The sequence below is a fragment of the Nesoenas mayeri genome (genome assembly GCF_963082525.1).
Source record: "Nesoenas mayeri genome assembly, chromosome: 3".
Lineage (NCBI taxonomy): Eukaryota > Metazoa > Chordata > Aves > Columbiformes > Columbidae > Nesoenas > Nesoenas mayeri.
In genome coordinates, this window is record NC_137544.1 from 74,338,381 (window position 1) to 74,358,640 (window position 20,260).

The window sequence follows — 20,260 nt, forward strand, 5'->3', positions numbered from 1 at the left end:
CTGAATTTTTTTTAACTGCTGCCATATGGGAGGCATCTTAATAATGTTACTCTTTGAGTACGTTTGTGTAAATCTCACTCTAATAAATGCAGTTTATTGACCTAAGTTTTTGTCTTTAAATAGCAGCATCTGCCAGCACTTCCCCTACTTCTGTATTCTTCTGCAGGGAATGATGGCCATCATGTTCCCCTAGCTCATTCTTTCTACTTGTGCTGGAAGTCCACAAATGCCTGACAACCAACTCGCACAGATCAGATCATCCTTTTACAATGCAAAGGGTAGTAAATCACCTGAAATAGCAAGGGCAAGTGTTTATGCTGGCTTCTAGCCATACGGCTAACTTGTTTACTGGATTCAAGTCTCAGTGACACATATGGAAGCCTACACTATGGTATATCCCCGATAACCTTTTTGGCCACCTAACAAATTATGAAAATAACTTTCTTTAACCAGAAGAGTGGTGTGCCCTGGTCATAGGGAGCGTACGAGCCTCAGAATAGATTCCAACTATCAGAAGCACTGCTAATCCAGCTGCAGCAGCATATTAATCTGATGTAGGATACGTATGAGGTGATACGGCTACATGGTACTCTGAGCTTCCTCTCTGCATACTTTTCAACTGAGGCTCAAGTCATTGTTTTCCAGCAAAGCATCCTTTCCTTTGCAGGGCACATTAGCTTACTGCTATGGTTGGACTGTTTCCAGTGCTAAAGAGCGGCTCTGCAAAGCATTATGTATCTTAATATAGCTGAAGAGATGGTAGTTTAGCTCAGTTATAATTACTGTCCAAATGACAGAGTTGATGCTCAACAGTTTCACTGTTTGGGGTCTGTACAGCACCCAAATTGCATAAAAAGTATTCACGCTGAGAGGTTAAAACCAAACAAACAACAAAAACAACAACAACAAAACAAAAAAACCACTCTCTATTTGCACTGGTGTTGTCTCTGAGATCTTGTGATGTAGCAGTCCCTGTGGATCTTGGAAGCCCATCTGTCACTCCTGTCTGGCTCTGTCAGAGGTTCCAGATCTTAAAGGAAAGTGCGGGAAGGTTTTAGCTTTTTCAGTGTGTTGTCATCGTACTGGAGTATAAATAGACACACTATATGCTTACCTCCTCTGTGCTTCAGTTACAGTGCAAATAACTCCATTATGCCTACCTACAACACGTGAGCCCACTGATACACCCACAACCAGGGAACCCAAATCGTGCTTTTCTGTCAGAAGGACAGTAGATTTGAGCATCTTGTATCACACGGAATTAATGAGTTAAAGTAAGGTTAAAGACAGGAAATATGTAGGAATTATTCTCTTTAAGCCCTATGACTATGTTGTCAGCTTGCTTTTAAGAATACTGTGAAACAGCAGGCTTCTGATATGAAACTTTTGTATTCTATGTCTGTGCTGAAGTTTTGTTCCTTCAAAGGGCTTTCTTATCCGGAAACTCTTATTTGAAACTGACTGTAGTAGAATGTAAAATGTGCCTTCCATCACACACGTAGCTTCCAAAGGCCTTTGCCGCCCTTCCTTGTTTGGCACTTTGGAGGCTTTATGTGTAGCAAATTAAGTAACTGTAGAACTGTCGGTCAGTAGTTGTCACCACCGCTCTTCCTGCCTCCCATCATCCACAACCCAGAATGCCATTTCATAGATAATTGCATTTCCCAGTCCTGCTTTCTGTTAATTTTAATGGAAAAATGAATCTCAGGAAAGTGAAATGTTCGGTGGTATTTTTTGCATGTGTGCGTTTGTTTTTCCTGGTCAACAATCAGAAGGACAACCTACAAAGTTTTGGTTAGGGTTTGGTAACAATTAAGGAATATTGTACTATGATGCTTCGCCTTTAATAACCTAATTCATAAACCATACAACTAATTCTGAATACTCTTATTTCATAATTTTTAAAATAGCCATGAGAACAGGTTAACTTCACCTGGTTGCTCAAGCTTCTATGAAGACTGCCTGCGTAACGTACAAAGCCGTTTGCACAAAATGCAGAATTCACTGTGCAGTTTACCATCTCCCATCTCGCTGACTCTGTGACATTACTGTCCTTTACAGCTCTTTTCTGTTCTTAATGTTAACTCTAGTAAACCACGCTTCTGCAAATTGTGCTCTCGTACCTTCTTCCACTGGGTCTCTTAAGACCACTGGGTCTGTCAAGTAACCAAGAAAAAAGCCAACATCCAAATCAAAACTACTGTCCTAAAGCAGGTGGAAGTGTGAACCACAGCATGTGGGTCAACTTTTCAGCATAGGGAATGTGGCACTTGTATGTGTGCAAGACTCATGTCTGAAAGGAGCAAAAAGTCTTGTTATATGCCTGGCATAGCTGGCATGATTTGGTCTGCTACAAGTTTCTGGTAGAAAAAAATTAGCCTACAATACACTAATTAAATTTTCTTGTGTGTTCCAGCATCATGTGTCTCTTTTATTGAATATTTATGAGATGTTACATATACCAGTGGAAGAAGTAAACATTTCCTTCTGTACCGAAGAAGGTGCACAAGACATAACGCATGCAATATGGAGACCAGAACTGTCTGAAAACAAATCTGAATATTGTGCTGACACTTATTTTCACTCTTTTCCTGACAGTTATTAATATAATATGGTCTTAATTATAGATTAAATTATTAAACTTTTTGATTGGAAAGAAAATGTTTTGTCTTGTGGCCTTTAGAAATAATTAATATAATGTGTAAAACCTGTGTGTTGTATCAGCTTAAACTAAAGGTGCAGTGCTGTAAGGTACTTGCTTGAAATTTAAATTTGTATCCAGTAATACAGTTTATAATACAGTAATACAGTAATCAGACTAAACAGAGACAAAAATTCTGACTCTGCTGAGTTGCAAAGATGGCATATACTAATCTTAGCTCACTTCAGCCTCATAAAGAGAGCAGCTGCAGCTAACTTATTTCCTGTGAAGCTTGTTACAGGGTAATGAAGCGTGTTGCTTTTTCCGTCAATCTCTGTGAACACCTTCTCATGTCTGTCTTACAGTAAGCAATAGTAACATAAAGAGCATGATTTGATGTGTGCCATAAAATCTAAACAAAATGTGTTCTGACTCAAAATTAGGAGTAAAAATTTACAGCTGTTTTGAGGAGGGGTGGAATTTTGTAGTACTGGTTTTAAATATTCTAGGTATCAGATGATCCTCTAAATTTGTTTCCGATTCTAGTTTAAATTTATTTCTTGAAAGAAGCACTGCACCTTTTTGAAAAAATACAACATAAAACTTCTGTGTTTTAACTGTAGTCCTTCAACTTACTTTTTCTTTTGCATAAGGAATAAATTCATACACTGGAACTACAGGAGCAGCTGTTGGGGCCCATGAAGTTTATTGGGATCCAAGAGACAAAAGATCTAAAAGGTGACATACAGAAGTCCATTAACTTTTATACACCTGACTTGGCTAACTTCTGCAATGTCTTCTGGTTTTGTTGTATCCTCTGTGGGCTATTCAAGAATTCTGCAGGTGGCTCTGGAGTATCTTGGGTTACTATTAAATAAAAATAAATTCTCCACAAGTCTTTAGGTGATCTGAAGTACTACTTCACAGCAGCAAATGTAGTGCTACAAGTGAGTAAACTCAGTAATTGTAAATGCACAATTTCAAGTGTTTGGGGTGTATTTATAAATCTGAACAGTACCTCTCCAGTGGGATTCTTACCCAGTCTGTGCTAACAATAAATAATGTGGGCTGTATCTTACATGTGAGTGACCAGGTTCACTGGATAGTGTACCGAAGATGCATTTTAAAGTGTAGTTAATGTTCCAGTGGAGTGTGCATAGCAGAGAGCTCTTGGAGCTAAAAGTGAAACCTCTTCTGATCAAGAAGCTGAAATGTATTTTGATTAAAGCTTTATTATATAAGAGTTAATCACATATGTAAAGTATTGTTACAGCTACAACTAAGAATGATTTGACATGTTCACTGCGGTGGTCAGAAACACCTAAGACAAAAACCTGTTTGTTACAAGGGTAAGACATGAGTGCAAGAGCTTAGATAACAATTGCCCTTGGAAGCTTTGCCAGTATAGAATAAAATCCAGAGGTGTTGCAGCCACTACAGCACACATCAGTGCTAGCAGCTTTGTCGGTCAAGACGTACAAGCTTTGGATTCCAGTGAAAACCACTAGAAACGTGCCAAGATAGAAAGGCTCGCTGATTTAGCCATCACAGCAATGCTGTGCGAATAGAGCCATACTTTACACCCACGCTTTGCTTTGAAAACTGGCAAGCAGTTTCATTCATGTTCATGTGCCAGAGGTGGCTTGTGAGCCACTAATTTGTCTAAGCGATAGCACAATGTCAAAATTAAAGGTATGTGTGGCATCATTTACTATAGTCAAAAAAAGCTACCAGTTGGTACGTGTCACTAAGAATGACTATATTTAAGGATATTGAAGATAAGAATTATAACAGACTTTTTTCTCCTTTTCCAGTCAAGATACAGATTTACCTGGAGCACCAGAAAACTTGACGTTCAGGGAACGCCAGCGACTTTTCTCACAGGGTCAGGATGTATCCAATAAAGTAAAAGCTTCTAGAAAATTAATGGAACTGGAAAATGAGTTGAACACAAAATAAGATTAAAGCACCTTATCAGATGTAACTGAAGATCTCTGAATTGAGGGATTGAGATGGGGGGAACACTACTAATGAACAGAAAATGAATGTTTTCTGAAAGGAGTGACTTTGATTCCTCTATATCTAAGACTGTTAATTAAGATTTAGAGATGTTGCAATAGCAAGAAAACTGATTACTTTGCCAGGAGCTTGTGGTTTATTCAATGAAAGCACTGTAAAATTTTAAAGATACGAATCACGTGAAGGTAACTTTTTTTTCTTTCTATTTTGGGGTTTAAGTTCTTGTGCACCAGACCAAGTAGCACTTGTCAAAGATAAGTTCTGTTTCCTGGTGTTTTACAGACACACTTTTGTTTTAGCTGCTGAGCAGAGAGAGTGAGAGTAGCTTGAACTGCCTAAACTAAACTGTGCACTAGAAATCAGTATTTTACATTGTTTGATAAGAAGCCAATATCTGGGCCACCTTAAAGAAGACTTTAAAGGCAAGTTTGACATACTGTATGGTGTTCATACATTGATCAGCATATCAATACAGGTCTTGCCATTACTTAGTACCGGAATAACACACATTTTGTAGGTGGAAGCTCGGAATAAAAGCATTTCTAGTCCTACGTATTTGTTGGGTCTAAAAAGGTTGCATAAGAATTTATCTGTAGTTATGGAAAAGTCTGGATGCTTATGCATCCCCACTCCGTGTGCTTCAGACTTGCAGAAATGTGAAGATACAACTTTTTGATAGTTGTTTTATTACAAATTATGTAAGCAATAGATAGTAGGCTACACTAGTGGCCCTTCATCAGTTAGGACCAAAATGTTAGTAAAGTGTTAAAGATGAGGAGTTAATGATTGCAGTTCCAAGGTCAGCAGAACAGATACATATGTTTTCTGAGAAAGGTCGATTAGGAGTTCTTAGGCATGGAACAGTATTGGTAAGTCTACTATTACCAGTTCAGCAATATCTTTTTTTTTTCCCATGGAGCAGTGAACTGGCGTATAGTCTTTCTAAAGACTAAAGTGTGAAGCATCAGATACAAAACAGCCGGCTGGGAGTGGGGATGTCAGTGAGGTGTTAATGGGGCTGGTGTGCTGATGAGGAACCCTCTCTGCTCAGGTGGAGGACGTGGGGCCAGCAAGCTCTTCTTCAGTCGTGCTGGCTTTGCTGACATCCTGTTACTGTTGTATGAAAGTCTTTTTTGGCAGTTCAAGCTATTTTTTCACACTGTAATAGCCTTATTTAATTTTAAATTGTTAATCTTTTTCCTCCCGCTATTTCTTCAGCTATGCCTATGTGGCTGATGATGTTGGGAATAAGGACCTCATCAGAGTTTTTCTCATTGTGTGATGTTAAGACAATATATATTGTGATTCCAAACAAATTTTCTATTTGACAAAGCCCTTTACTGGCTTTAGATGATTTTTTTTTTTCCTGTATCATATTGTTCTCTTATAAATATATATTTAGGGAATTGTGCACACTTCCAAATACAAAGGGGTAGACTTTCACTGCCTTAGGAAAGAAATCACTTTTAATAAGAGTTGTATGATAAATAAATGCAAGTTAATGAAAATTGGAGTGTAAATATTTTTTACGTATTCCAGGTTTCTTATTTGAAAGTGTGCTTTTACCGTTTCACCTGTTAAATATGAAGTAGAAGATTAAACTGTTTCAAAGTGTTAATGAAGGATCTGCATGCTTGCTATGTCTGTTAATCAGGAAAAGCAAGCCTCTCCCAATTTATCTTGAGAACACTAGCAGCCTTACAGTGACAAATTTTTCTTAAGGAAAAGAACTTATGCTGTGGCTGAATTACTGTTGCTGCTAGAATCCGAAAAAGGCTTAGCAAAAAAATACCTATAACCTTCAGTTGAGTGGATTTGGCCGCCATTGGGCATTCAGGTCAAGTGTGAATATGTGTAAAAGTGCTTTTCATATTTGTCTGTGCATTATTATGAAAAACATCAAAACTGCTGTAGTTTCCCATTTCTACTGTATTTCACTTGCAACCTATTTTTAATAAAGTTTGTATTGTATTTAACTTTGCATTAAATGTTTTTTTTGTACTCCTTATTAATTGGTTCTGCATTCACAACAGGGTTATTGTAAACCTAAGGGGCTCTTGTTAATACGTTTTGCCTTACCTGTCCTTTTAAAATATGTTTACAAGCAAAGTCAGCATATCTCATAATAGATAGATGAAAACCTCAAATTAATTTTACATGGAGAATCAACAAAGGACTCTGATCTTTTGCTGATCAGAGAGAAAAATTTCTTAGGCTAATGTTCAATATTTGTAGCAGTGGATTGAAATAAGTTGTTTTTACGGCTTAACCACTGACTTATGAAACAGTAAGTATTGGTGGGGTCAATCAGGCAGTAGGTCATACAGTATTTGTGTCTTCCTCAAGTGCAAAGTTGTATTTCTAACAGTGAAGAGGAACCTGGAATGCAACTTATTTCAGGCAAGTAAATATATGCTATTAAACCAGAGTCTCCAATGTGATTGTTGTGGTTAAAAAGTCATTTTGATCTCTTTATTTTGAACACAAAGACAGGATAACTTTTTTTTCTGATCTCTGAAGAAAATCCATTTGGCTGACCTGGAAGTTTGAGGGTGCGGACTCAAATTCAGTGTGTAGTTTTGAATGAAGGTTGAGTTAAGGGATTTGGGAATGGTGGCACCTCTTTTATTCTTGGATCGGTAAGGTCAGAGGACTTGACTCTTGATGGGAGATGGCAGTTCAGGCTCTGCTTGGGCAGGGAGCCAGACCCCAGGGAAGTGCTGTAGGTGCCTTCTGCTGCAGGCAGGATGGAGAGCCACCCACATCTCTTCCCAGTTGGGTATCTCCATCTCTGGAGTTGTGGAGTCTACACTCTGGAATTTTCAAAATCACTATTGAGGGCATTCCAGATTTCAGTATAAGAGGGGTGTGTGTGACAGCAGGGAAGAGCTAAAGGGACTGCAGAAAGCCAGAAGTACTGTGTAATGTGTTACAAGGGTAAAACTGCCAGGACATCAAAGCATGGCTCAGTGGAATCTTTTATCCGTGTTTGGAGGCTGTAGCTTTTGACTGGGAGAACAGACTCAAGAAAAAGAAGTTTAAATTTTGAATATAGAATGTGTAGTCTAGAAGGCAAAGGAATCAATCAGTTGTCTTTCTGTACGGTATTTCTTCAATCTAAGCAAGAGCAAAGAACCTGCCACAAGCACCAGAGGCACAGCAACCTTCTCTCCTGGAGTCCTTCCCAAGTCATTTTCTGCCCATTTTGATCCTAGTAACTGTGTTTGGGAATGCTGTGATGGACAACTCGTATCGGAATGCTGAAACTGGGACTTCAGTAGTCTTGTTGGTTCCCTGACTGGGGTTACTGTGAAATGTGTCAGGAGGATTCAAGACAGTGTTTACTTAGTAGTATCTTAAGACATATATTCCACTATGGCATTTCACTGCTGCTAAATTTAATATAGAAAAATGCAGATTTAGGCAATTTCATTACATTTCTGGCCTTCTGGTTCCCCAGAAGGATCTGTAATAAGGCAGGGCTCTGCATTTGCAGGGGGAGGACAGGACCAAGTTGGCAGGAGTTTGGAAAAAAACAACACAACAACAACAAACAAACAAAAAAACCACACAAAAAAACAACCACCACCAAAACCACCAACAAGATTCTTCAAAGCAGTGTAGAAAAGTGTGTGGGAATACAGCCTTGCAGCATTTCCAGAAAACAGTTGGATTTTTTTGTTTGTTTCTTGCCTAGGTCACATTGACAGACTGTTTTGTTCCCTGTCCATCAAACAACTTCTCCTGAGCGTTGGAAAGAGAAGGCAGTTTCCCAAAAAAAGAATTGCTGCTCTTATGGTGAGTCACAGTCATATTGTGATCATTTTTTATTTTATTTTTTTTTTAATACAGATGGGATTGAGGTTTCAGTGCTATCCAACTTTCAGGTGCACACAGAGAAAGGACCATGTAAGAGCAGCCCTGAGATACTCACTTTTAGGTCACTAGTTCAAAGTCACAATGACAATAAAATAAGTCTTCTCTGTTACAGCCTAAAGAAACCAGATTCTTAATCTCATTCATAGTGGGTAAAACTCACAGTACAGGAGAGATCAACCATTACACTTCAGAGATGGTCCTGAGGTGAAGCTGAGTTATGTTGGAAAATAACATTGTTCTGACTTGATTGCTGCTGCAGGATAAGCATAACTTATAAAAATCACAGCTCAGTGTCAAGAATTGTGAGTCGCATCCTCCAAGCTACTAAAATATTCCCCCCAAAATAGCTGATGTTGATAAAATCCTGTCTGCCTTAGTGCCAACATCTGGTAACATCCTCAGTACTGCAGTACTTTGGAACTCTATTTTTCTCTTTTTTTTCTTTTTTTTTCCCCAGCTGGTATTTGGGCTTTTTTTGTTTGGGGGGGGGGGGGGGGTGTTTTGTTTGTTTGTTTTTATTTCTTGGTTTTTAAACTGAGGCTACAGTTGGTGGGAGGATGGTGCAGTATCGCAGAAGCCAGTTGACAGAGCTGCACAGGGATGTTTGGTTCAGTCTGTGAGAGATGAGCTGCATCTGGGCTCCTCTGTAAAGGGTTGCTATCCCTTTGTGCCACACATGGAGAGGTTCACTGCAGTGTGCCTTTGGATTTTCTACTGCATGTATGATCACACATTTGCCATGCTCAGAAGACAGTAACTTCAGTTTGCTGTTTTGTGGAACTGGTTTCCTCTTAATTATAGTGTTGGCTTTGGTTCAGCAAACAAACAAACAAATAAAAATCACACACACAGAACACACCAAAAAACCACCACACTAAAACTGTAATGCAAAAATAGTGTTATTTCCCACTTCTAAGAAACTGACGTGATTGTAACTGGCATGCTTTCACATTAAATAGCCAAAGAGTATTCTGACTGCTTTCGAGACAATATGAATCTTTCAGTGCAATACAGTAGACACGAAATAGTATTACTAACCTATGTCAGGTATTGGCTTCAGAAACCTTAGTTGGAGACCCCTAGCCATAGCCTGACTGAATAGCTCCTGTCTTGAGCAGCCTCTCAGGACTCCCACACCAGCTGGACCTGCAGGCTTTGTCCGTGTCCCAAGACCAGCTCTAGACACTGGCTTTGTTCCCGGAGTTATGAAATAATTGTGACTGGAAGGGACCTCTGTGTACCGTGTAGTCCAGGTCAAAGCAAGGTCAGGTACAGCCAGTTGCCAGGACTGTGTCTAGTTGAGCTTTGGGAATCTCCAAGGATGGAGGCTCCACAGCCTCCCTGGGCAACTCGCACCAGGGTTTGACTACCCTTGCATTAAAAAAAAAGTATGTTAGGTTCAGATGGAGTTTTATGTGTCTCACTGTGTGCCTACTGCCTCTTCTCTTGTCACTGGGCACAACAGTCTGGCTCTGTTGCTTTTATACTCTCCCAGCAGGCATTTATGCACAGTGATCAGACACTGCTCAGCTTGCTTTCCTCCAGGCACAACAACCCCCAGCACACTCTGTACAACAGATGTTCCTATCCCTTAATCTTCTTTGTGGCCTTGCAGCCTTAGCCCATAGCACGCATCACCAGCTGCTCAGGGGGGAAATCTTGTAGCCAACAGGGGAGCTCTGGCCTCTGTCCTTGTCCTTTGTTGTGGCTTCTGAACCTTCATGTGGGGCTTGTCCCCCTGGCCCCAGGAATGGGTGTCGCCCTACCCCGGCCTTGCGAGGTGCGGGCTGCCCCCTGTCCCCGCGCTTCCCTCGCTAATCCTTGCCGCGGCCCCTGAGGTCACTGCCCCCGCGCCGCTGCAGTCGGGGGACACCTCAGCCCGTATTTATAGCGAGCTCATTAACGGCTCAGCCTGACGCGCTGAGGGGCGACTGGGGCGGGACCGCCGCCCCCTCACTGCGAGGGGATTGGTGGTTGGAGCGCACGAGGCACTCGCCCACCCAATGGAAGCGCAGGCGGGGTCTTGTCACCATGGCAGCCGGTTGGACGCCCCAGCTGCGTTTCTCATTGGCCAATTTCAATGCCGGGAGGGCCCAGGGAGGCCCCCGTCTGACCCGGCGCGGGAGCGGGGAGAGGAGGATGCGACCGCGGAGCGGGGTCGACCTGGGCTCCGTGTGGGCCCAGCGCCTCCGGCAGCTGGAGCAGCGGTTGCGAGTGAGCCCGGCGGCGGGCGGGGAGAGGAGGGGACGCGGGCGTTGGGGAAAGAGCCGGGCCACCCCGACCCGCGGTGGAGGGGTGGGCGGAGGGGAGAGGTGGGGCCTGGGGGCGGGGCAAGTGTGACGGACAGCGCCTCGGCCCGCCGGCCCCGCCCCTTTCTGCTGAAAGTCTCTTTCTAGGCTTAAAATTTGGGCGAGAATCGTAAACGCAGCGGCCTGTGGGGGCCGGGCAGGCAGCGGGACGGGGGACGGAGAGGCTGCCCCGCCTGCGGCTGCGTTAGAAATGGGGTTCCAGGGCTGTGATCGGCCTCCCTAGCCCGGCTACGGGGCGGGGGCGCGTCCGGCTGCCTCGGGAGCCCTGACAGCAGCCCGGGCAGTGCAAACCCGTATGGTTACTTAAAAATCAGTACATACATAAAAACATATAAATATAAAATAATATATAAAAATATAATAAGTAAATATAAATATAAATATAAATAAAACAGCACTTCTCGAAGGACCAAAGGTCTGGAAAATGCCAGGACGTGATTTTGTAAAGTAAAAGCAGCTAAAATGTTGTATGCATGCGTTGCTGCACAAGCAGGAAAAATGACAGAAGGTAGAGGGAATAAAGGAATATTAAGAGTTTGTATACAAATATTACTGTGCTGAGGAGATTGAGGGGAGGTAGTTCTTTGGCTTCAGAAAGCAGAGGAACAGAGGAATGTAATAATGAAAACTGCCTAAAGGAATAACATCCAGTAGCCTCATATTTATTTAGTTTTTAATGTTGAGGGTTTTCTTCCTTAGACCAAAGAAGAGAGAATTGTTGTCCTGGAAACCGAAAATGCTGCTCTGCACCTAAAACTTGCAGAGGTAACTACTGTTTGTTCTTCCAAAAATAATTACTTTGAAAACAGACCAAAAAAAAAAAAAAATAAAAAAGACACTGAAATCTGCTTTCCTATTTTCAGGTTTTACCCTCTTTACCTGTTGGGGAAATCTACGAAGGGGTTAAGGCTCAGTGTGTCTTGGTTGTTTTAGTGGGGGAGGTTTGGGGTTTTTTAAAATCATAAATGGTAGCAGTAAAAATAGGCTGAGTAAGTAACTAGAAGCTGGCACACATTTAAATAATTGGCACTGTTTAAAATTTATAAAAGTGAGCTGAGGGAATGACTCTGCAAGTATTAAAAATGGAATATTGCTTTCTACTTGTCTAGAAGACAAGGGTAGATTTTGAAGGAATACTTTTTGGATGTAACTAGGTTGATCCTTTAAAAAGGGCTGTTCAGAGTACAGGAAAGACGTTTCATTATGAGTAGACTTACCAGAGATGCCCTATGGCATGTCTTCATAGTACTGATCTTACGCATGTCTAGAAAAGGCTGCGCTGTTGCAGAAGTCGGTCACGGAGTGTACAGTGACAACTGGATGCCCTCGTTTCCTTCTATAGAAGGATATGTTTTTCCTAGCCCATTACTGAAACAATGAGCAGCTTGTGATAATGTTTGGGGTCTTCAAAGGTGGGATCTCAGAGATTTAGAGAATTTTGAATATTGATCTACACTGCCAGGCCAGAGCCAGCCGTATTAATTGTGACAGAGACTGTTGGCCAAGAGTTTCTAATCTGGGCTGAAACATTAAATAGCTGGGTTAGCTCAGGAAAGCCATTTGGCCTCCCTTTGCGTTTGTTAACACCTGAGAATAAAAGTAGGCTTCTGACTGGAAGCAGATGGTACATCTGAAACGAGTTCTGCTAGGTATACAGAAGAATACTGAAACTGAATCTCAGAAAGTGTTTCTATTCTTTTTGTTCTGCTTTATAGTATTTACTAAAAATCTTAAGGTCAAGCATTTCAGCTGTTGGTGGTTTTTGTTTTGTTTTGCATTTTTGTTTGGTTTGGGTTTGTTTTTACTCTCACAAACACAAGAGATTATTTTAGTTAGTAAGGTGCATCAGATGTAGGAAGTAGTTGAGTATTAGATAATGAAGCCTTGTTTTCCAAATACAGCCAGTTTATTGCAAAATGTGCTGAAAGATACGAGCACCTACAGACACTTAAGGAGTGTGGCAGTGTTACCACCATCAGTCAGAAACAACGTCAAATAATTGGTTGGAATACTTCACAATTAACCTTGCGCTGATATTTCTATTCAGGCGGTTATTTAAATACACTTAAAAGACTTTCAATTCTCCTTGGTTAATTTGTCCCGACAATCTGAAAACAAGAACTGAAGTGACATGAAATAGTTTTACTTTAATTAGAATCTATTAAAAAAGAATAGTAGCTTTAATTAGATGATATTAAAGCTGTGCAATGTTGCACCATATCTGTCAATATTTCAGCAGCTGTTATGGTGAAAGAAGCAACTGCCCTCTGCTATCGGTCACTAACCTTCGGATCTGCTGCTGGAGCTGCCCGAATGATTGAGCTGCAACAACTTAGTCACAGTGACCAGGGTTAACAGAGGTCTCGTTCTTAACTTGTAAAAGCTAATTGGATTAGTTTTGACTGAAGTGAGTTAGGGAGCTTTGGAGACATGAGGATAGCCATAAAATAGGATTTGCAGTGTAAATGTTTATCTATAGGTCGCATCAGTCTAATAAAAGTGTTATCTCTTGCTGTAGACCTTCCCTTGCTAATATCCTTAAGACAACCACAAATACCAGCACTGCCACTGTTTTCTGCAGCCTGCTATATTATTATCCTTACAGCACATTGTAAGGGTTGCTATAGAACATAAGATGTCAGATGCTTTCTCTGTAGACTTGCTTTTGCATATTTGGAAGTTTGTTTGTCTACACGCACAGCCCTTTTTTTTGTTCGCAGTCCTTGAGGTCCTGATCCCGCTGTCTTCAATACATGAAGCCAAGTCTCCCAGAATGGGTCTGATTTGGAGAGCACTACTGAGTAGTTCAGTTTCACTTCTGTTTATAATAAAGCTGACTATAAAAAGTTTTGTACTCCGTTTTTTGCTTCTCATGCGTGAGCACAAATTTTCAAGTTCTGTCCTACGACCAACTCTGATGAATGCTAAAACTATTTTAATGGAGAAAACGTCAAAGCCAAGTCAGCGTTTGCAATAAACTTGATAGTGGAATGGATGAGAGGCTGACTGCGATGACAGTAGAATTGACCATTTCGCTTTTATTGTCCGTGTCGAGAAAAAGGGGGAATCAGGGGGAACCTGTGCAGGTGGTGGAAAACGTATTAGATGTAGGTTTTAACTAGCTTAAGCTTATTTAACAATAAGGCTTGAGTACTGCTGTTGCTTATATATATATACTTAACTTTTCACACATGATTAGAGATACTATTTCTCCTGAGTTACTTGCATACATTTTTGTCATGAATGTTTGTAAATATTGCATCTGAGTAAGGTGAGTCTTGAAGATTCTCAGAGTAAAAGAACACATGAACACTGTATAGAATCAGTCTCAGCTTAAAGCCTGTAACAAAAAAATGAGAGTTCTTGAAAAATAATCATTTCCTGCTATTTCTTTCACATGCAAGAACTTTATATATATACATATATATGTGTATATATACACGTTTATATATGTGTATATATACATGTTTATATATATGTGTATATATACACGTTTATATATGTGTATATATACATGTTTATATATATGTGTATATATACACGTTTATATATGTGTATATATACATGTTTATATATATGTATATATACACGTTTATATATATGTATATATACGTATACATGTATACTATTTTTTTTTAACAGTATCAAGGGTTGGCTGGAAGAAGCACTAGTGAAGTATTGCAGCTCTACTCTGCTCATGGCCAACGGCAGAAATTGCAGAGGAGTTCTATTGTAACCCAGCTGCATGGAGCAATAAAGGTAAAGGCATTTCGTAATAAAGTAGACACAATCTGTGCTCTAAACATGCACATGCTTATCAAATATAGTAAAACCCAGAAAATAGTCAGATATGAACCTGATCTATGGTTTTATTGTGTTGACAGCAATGCTTGCAGTGAAGTGTAACAATGCCTGAGTTGGTTTAAAATTTGTAGTGGTTTTGCTGCAATAAGCTGCAAAGTCACCTGAGGAGCTGGTAAAAGCAGCTGCTTCTGAGTGCCAGGATCTTATGTCTAGGCTGCTATCAATACCCGAGCTACATAATTTTGTAATCAAAACCTTGCAGTCCCTGGTTTGGCTATCAAGTAAGCATCCCTTAAAAAAAGATAATAGTGATATACTTTAACTAGATGGGCAGATGCTTTACAAAAGCTTTGGAGAGGTCCATCGATTTCATTAAGAGTTCTGCTTTGGGGGACCTCACAAGAGGGAGCAGTTCACAGTATCATACAGTATCACAGTATGTTTGGGATTGGAAGGGACCTCAAAAGATCATCTAGTCCAATCTCCCTGCTGGAGCAGGAACACCTAGGTGAGGTCTCACAGGAACATGTCCAGGCGGGTTTTGAATGTCTCCAGCGAAGGAGACTCCACAACCTCCCTGGGCAGCCTGTTCCAGTGCTCCGGCACCCTCACTGAGAAGAAGTTTTTTCTCAAATTTAAGTGGAACCTCTTGTGTTCCAGCTTGATCCCATTACCCCTTGTCCTATCATTGTTTGCCACCGAGAAGAGCCTGGCTCCATCCTCATGGCACTCACCTTTTATATATTTATAAACATTAATAAGGTCACCCCTCAGTCTCCTCCAAACTAAAGAGACCCAGCTCCCTCAGCCTTTCTTCATAAGGGAGGTGCTCCACTCCCTTCATCATCTTTGTTGCCCTACGCTGGACCCTCTTCAGCAGTTCCCTGTCCTTCTTGAACTGAGGGGCCCAGAACTGGACACAAAACTCCAGATGGGGTCTCACCAGGGCAGAGTAGAGGGGAAGGAGAACCTCTCTCGATCTACTAACCATCCCCCTTCTAATACACCCCAGGATGCCATTGGCCTTCCTGGCCACAAGGGCACAGTGCTGTCTCATTGTCATCCTGTTGTCCACCAGGACCCCCAGGTCCCTTTCCCCTACACTGCTCTCTAATATGTAATTTCCCAACCTATACTGGAACCTGAGGTTGTTTCTGCCCAGATGCAGGGCTCTACACTTTCCTTGTTAAATTTCATCAGGTTATTCCCCGCCCAACTCTCCAGCCTGTCCAGGTCTCGCTGGATGGCAGCACAGCCTTCTGGCGTGTCAGCCACTCCTCCCAGCTTAGTGTCATCAACAAACTTGCTGATAGTGTACTCTATTCCCTCGCTGTATGCTCACTCCTCTTGTCCTAATTTTGCATCATAGAGACTGGAACTGTTCTCCTGGTACTGGTACCGTAATATTTTCCTATGTTGAAGTACTTGCTTCTTAGGTTACTCCATCGAATAGCGAGTTCCTTTCAGGGACATTAACGAATGTCAGCGTTTCTCAGGACAGCACTGAATGCCTGCATAAAATCACTGAAAAGTATCTCAGGGAAGAAAACTGATTCTTAACAGGCAGAAGATTGTAGCTTAATTGTAGCATAGTTGGAGTGGGTGATTATTGTAGGTACCTTCCAAATGAACTGCTCTGTTGTATTCTAATTACAGGGATTCTGCTCAGTAAATTTTGGGGTGGTATTTTACATTTTAGGTTAGCTAGAATGGCAGAACTGCTTGTGATGCAGTACCAGTGGATTGAGGTGGTTTATGGTCAGAAATCAAGGAATGTTAGGAGAGAGCAAAGCTCCCCAAATAAAAGTCTAGATTAATGGTAGGCCTATACCCATAACAAGAAAAAAAAAATATTTCTTCCTTGTTATATTCTGTGGCTTTTGAGGGTGGGAAATGCAATGATTTTCTCCCTTTAGTTTAGATTGTTTTATCATTGAAACTAGTTGATTAATTCAAAGTCCATACCCCACTTGGAAAAACACAACGTGTGACACTTTGTACCAGGCTGACTAATGAGACATCTCCATGCTTCTGTGAGCTAAAGTACATGGTGTTTCAAAAAGATGAACCTAACATGTTACAATTACACAGAAATTTACAAACAGTTTAATGAGTTATCAAGTTTTAGTGACCTTCTTGTCAATACTCTATGTTGCGTCTTCCTGCTGTATGGACTGTAAGAGTTTCATTCATGAGCTGTTCATGGTTGCAGAGATATAGTGATTTCAAATTGGGTCCATCTTTTTGAAACGCCCTGTATTGTTAACTTCATCTTACAGACAGCTTTACATGTTTGTTCCAAGACAGATGTCAAGAAGTCTCCAAATCCTAAGATCAGATCAATGTGGTTTTACTTTATTTGGACTTTTAAGTGAATATAAGCTGCTCTTATAAACATTTAAAATGCTCATTGTGTGTGTTATGCTATAAGACAAATACTTTTGTGAACAATAAACGTTTCAGACGTTTTCAAAATACATGTGTTCTCATAGGAAAGCATAGAACTGGCTTTTTAAATAAGTGACTCAGAGTGAAGCTTAACACGTGCCTCCTGATCCAAGTGTGGAAAATGAATGCAGTAAGGGATATATGGATCACAATTTTTCATTGCTAATTCTGGATATGTCTTATAAGTGAATAGAACACACACATGCCACACACACTCTTTTTCATTTGATGAAATAAAAAAGAGACTTTGTTATACCTGAAGCTGTTTTATGGTCGAAGTAGGTACCATAAGATGGTAAGGATCCATAAGGTTTTGCTGAAGTCTTTAGGAAATGACATTGCTAAATATCTTGCAGGATCCTTCTCTAAACATGCTGAAAGATAGACTTCGCTTCATCAAGTAGAGGATTCTTCCTGACTGCGATATCTCACTGTAATTATTTATGGTGGCGTTATATTGATTCTTCATTAACTGCTGTTTTTGTGTCTTTATAACATATTTTTTCTTTTCTCTGAGAAGAGGCTTAAGCAAGACCTGAAGAGCCTCCATTCATTTGCTCTTGAGCTTTCAAAAGACTTTCAGCTTCAAAGCAACACTTGGCTTTACCAACTTTTGACAGCAGTCCAAGGGATACAGCTGCAAAATGAAGCAATGCAAAGTAAGGCTCATTGCACTTCCATTTCAGACACGTAGCCTCAACAATGTCACTGTTAAATGTTACTAACATTAAAAGGTTGAGTTTGATTTTTAAGAAACGTGTCATTGAAATTGTAGCACTTGTTTTGTGTTTGACATTAGATCACCAAGGAGTTCTGAAGTGTTAGAAAGAATACAAATAACTTTGCAGAGGTTATGACTGATAATTTGGATTTAGCTTTTGTGTTGATTGCAGCTGCTACTAGACTACCACTGAGTTGGCTCAGATGTAACATTTTTAACCTGCAGTTCCTAGGCTTTTTATCTTGGCTATTTTAGAATAGCTGAATAGAGAATGTGTTGCTTTAGCTGAGATTTGTCTGCTTTTGGCTGTATCAGGAAAGGTCTCAGGTGATTTTGGGGATTTCAGAAAATACTGTCTGAAATTAGGACAGGCAGGAATTTTAACATCTCTGTTTATCTACAGCAAAAATTTTACTTCCAAATCAAAATGAGTACCACTCATTACACTGTAGATAGTAAGATCACACAGACTACTGTTTCACAATTCTGGTCCTTCCTTGTTGATGTGTACATATAAAGCAGACCCTGCAGTGCACTGGCACTCTCTGCCCTCCTCACTGAGGACTAAGTGCATTGGTCCTACACCTGGATCTCTTGGCCTGGATCTCTGCATCTGCTTTCAATATCCTTGATTCTGGTGGAGCACCTACCAGACCAGAGAAGCACATGACACATACAGGCCTTAAATTGTTTTAAGCTTAGTAGCTTGATGAATGAATACACAGATTTAGAATCTGAGTCCCTGGGTGATGCTCTGACATCCATGTGTTGTCATTTTAAAAGTACGGTTTTATCTTGCTTTACTTTTTGGTTTAAATATTTAATTTTGTGACTGATTTGGTTCTGATGGGACTACTCAGGTCAACAGCAATGAATGGCATTCTCAGTGATGGATGTTTGGAGAACTTGTCCCTGTATGTTATGTACTAAATTGTGATTTAAATTGAATTGATTACTGTATTATCCGTGTAGAGCATATGCTTAATCAAGTTATCTTTAAAAAGCAAAAAACAAAGTGGAAAATTAACCCAAATAAGGGTGAATGTTTCCGTTATTGAAGCATGGGGCTAAATCAACAGGTAAGAGGTTGGATTTGGCACTTGAGGTGTGTCAAATGCCTTACTCAAGTCAATGTAGACCACGTCCACTGCTCTGCCGTCATCCATCCATCTTGTCATGTCCTCCCTGCATGCATGCACTTGTGGAGAAACATTATGAGCTGTAGGTGAACAGCGTGAGTAATATAATACAGAAATATGACCTGAGAAATTTCTAGTGTAGACAAATGTCCCTTGAAGTTATCTGATTTTTAATCTATGTCAGAGACTATCAATCGAATGTGTGGCATGCTGAGATTTTATTTCTGTTCCTCTCTTCGTAAGATAGCACGATAGTGAGGCTGGTGGCCATCCTGCTAACTCAGCTCACAGGTTGTGGTTTTGAATGCTTGATACTCTACATCTTCAAACTGCTCACTAATTGCTGGGGAGATTGATTTCCCACTGAGGTTCCTAAAAGCTTGCTTTTTACACAAGTTTACAGTCACATTATGCACCTTCTGGGCTGTACATTTGTTTTAGGCATACTCAGTGCTAATGTAATTGAGCCAAAATAAAATCATTTGTGAAGTCAGGAGGCTTTTATGATGACCCATATTGCTCTCCTCAATTTTGTGAAGGAGAGTCACTGAGGTTTGAAAGATCCATCTTTTTTGTGAAATCCTACCCATGAAGCAAATGCACCGATCTTAAAGGGGAACCTTATAGCTGTTCTACAGGCTTAGTAGCACTGTAAATGAGGCTGAAGATAAATGAGATGTTACCTTCTTGTAAAGTTAGCTGGCATGAATCTAATAATCTGCAAATATGATATGAGCCTTGTAAGTGACAGCCCCATCCAGAAGTACGGTGTTTCAAATTTAGGTTTCAGGCTTCAGGGACAGATAACATTACTTTAACTAAACTGACGCATTTGAACTTTCTTTAAATATCTTGTATTTTTGATTGGTTGTCAAGATTTCACATGTATAGCTGTGGTAATTATCTGTAACTTTGCATAACCATCACATAGCAAGGAATATGATGGGTTTTTTCAGAGATGTCTAGTAAATCAGGAACTGACCTTCATAATTGAAGTCTGGTAGAAGTTAAAAAGGTTGATGCTTGTATTTCATGAGGTGCTACTGGAAAACTAATTTTGTAAAGTCACAGAGTTTAGTTCTTTGAAACAGCTTTTTCTAGTGTTTCAGATCAAAGCTTTTGATCTTGAGCAGTCTCTACAAGAGGTGACAGAGAAATATGAGAAAGAAAAACAGAAGAGGAGAGCTCTACATAACAGTTTAGTTGTAAGTACATTTAATGACAGAACATTTTCTTATTTTGTTGTAATTATGCTCATAATTTCCTCACAAATAAAACAAGTGAATATACTTTTCATGGA

General features: G+C 40.3%; 2 protein-coding genes across 3 annotated transcripts in view; both read left to right on the top strand.

Annotated features, from left to right (window-relative positions):
• AFDN (afadin, adherens junction formation factor) overlaps positions 1 to 4,600 on the top strand; it is a gene marked incomplete at both ends in the record, with an annotated part of 126,768 nt that extends 122,168 nt beyond the window's left edge. For both annotated transcript variants that reach the window (XM_080341887.1, XM_080341888.1), the window contains 2 exons: positions 3,295 to 3,379; positions 4,456 to 4,600. In XM_080341887.1, coding sequence (XP_080198013.1) covers positions 3,295 to 3,379; positions 4,456 to 4,600 — 230 coding nt within the window. The remainder of the gene's footprint in view (positions 1 to 3,294; positions 3,380 to 4,455) is intronic.
• Positions 4,601 to 10,678: 6,078 nt separating this feature from the next.
• KIF25 (kinesin family member 25) overlaps positions 10,679 to 20,260 on the top strand; it is a gene marked incomplete at both ends in the record, with an annotated part of 40,535 nt that continues 30,953 nt past the window's right edge. The window contains 5 exons of the mRNA XM_080342730.1: positions 10,679 to 10,753; positions 11,548 to 11,613; positions 14,491 to 14,607; positions 17,621 to 17,759; positions 20,062 to 20,165. Coding sequence (XP_080198856.1) covers positions 10,679 to 10,753; positions 11,548 to 11,613; positions 14,491 to 14,607; positions 17,621 to 17,759; positions 20,062 to 20,165 — 501 coding nt within the window. The remainder of the gene's footprint in view (positions 10,754 to 11,547; positions 11,614 to 14,490; positions 14,608 to 17,620; positions 17,760 to 20,061; positions 20,166 to 20,260) is intronic.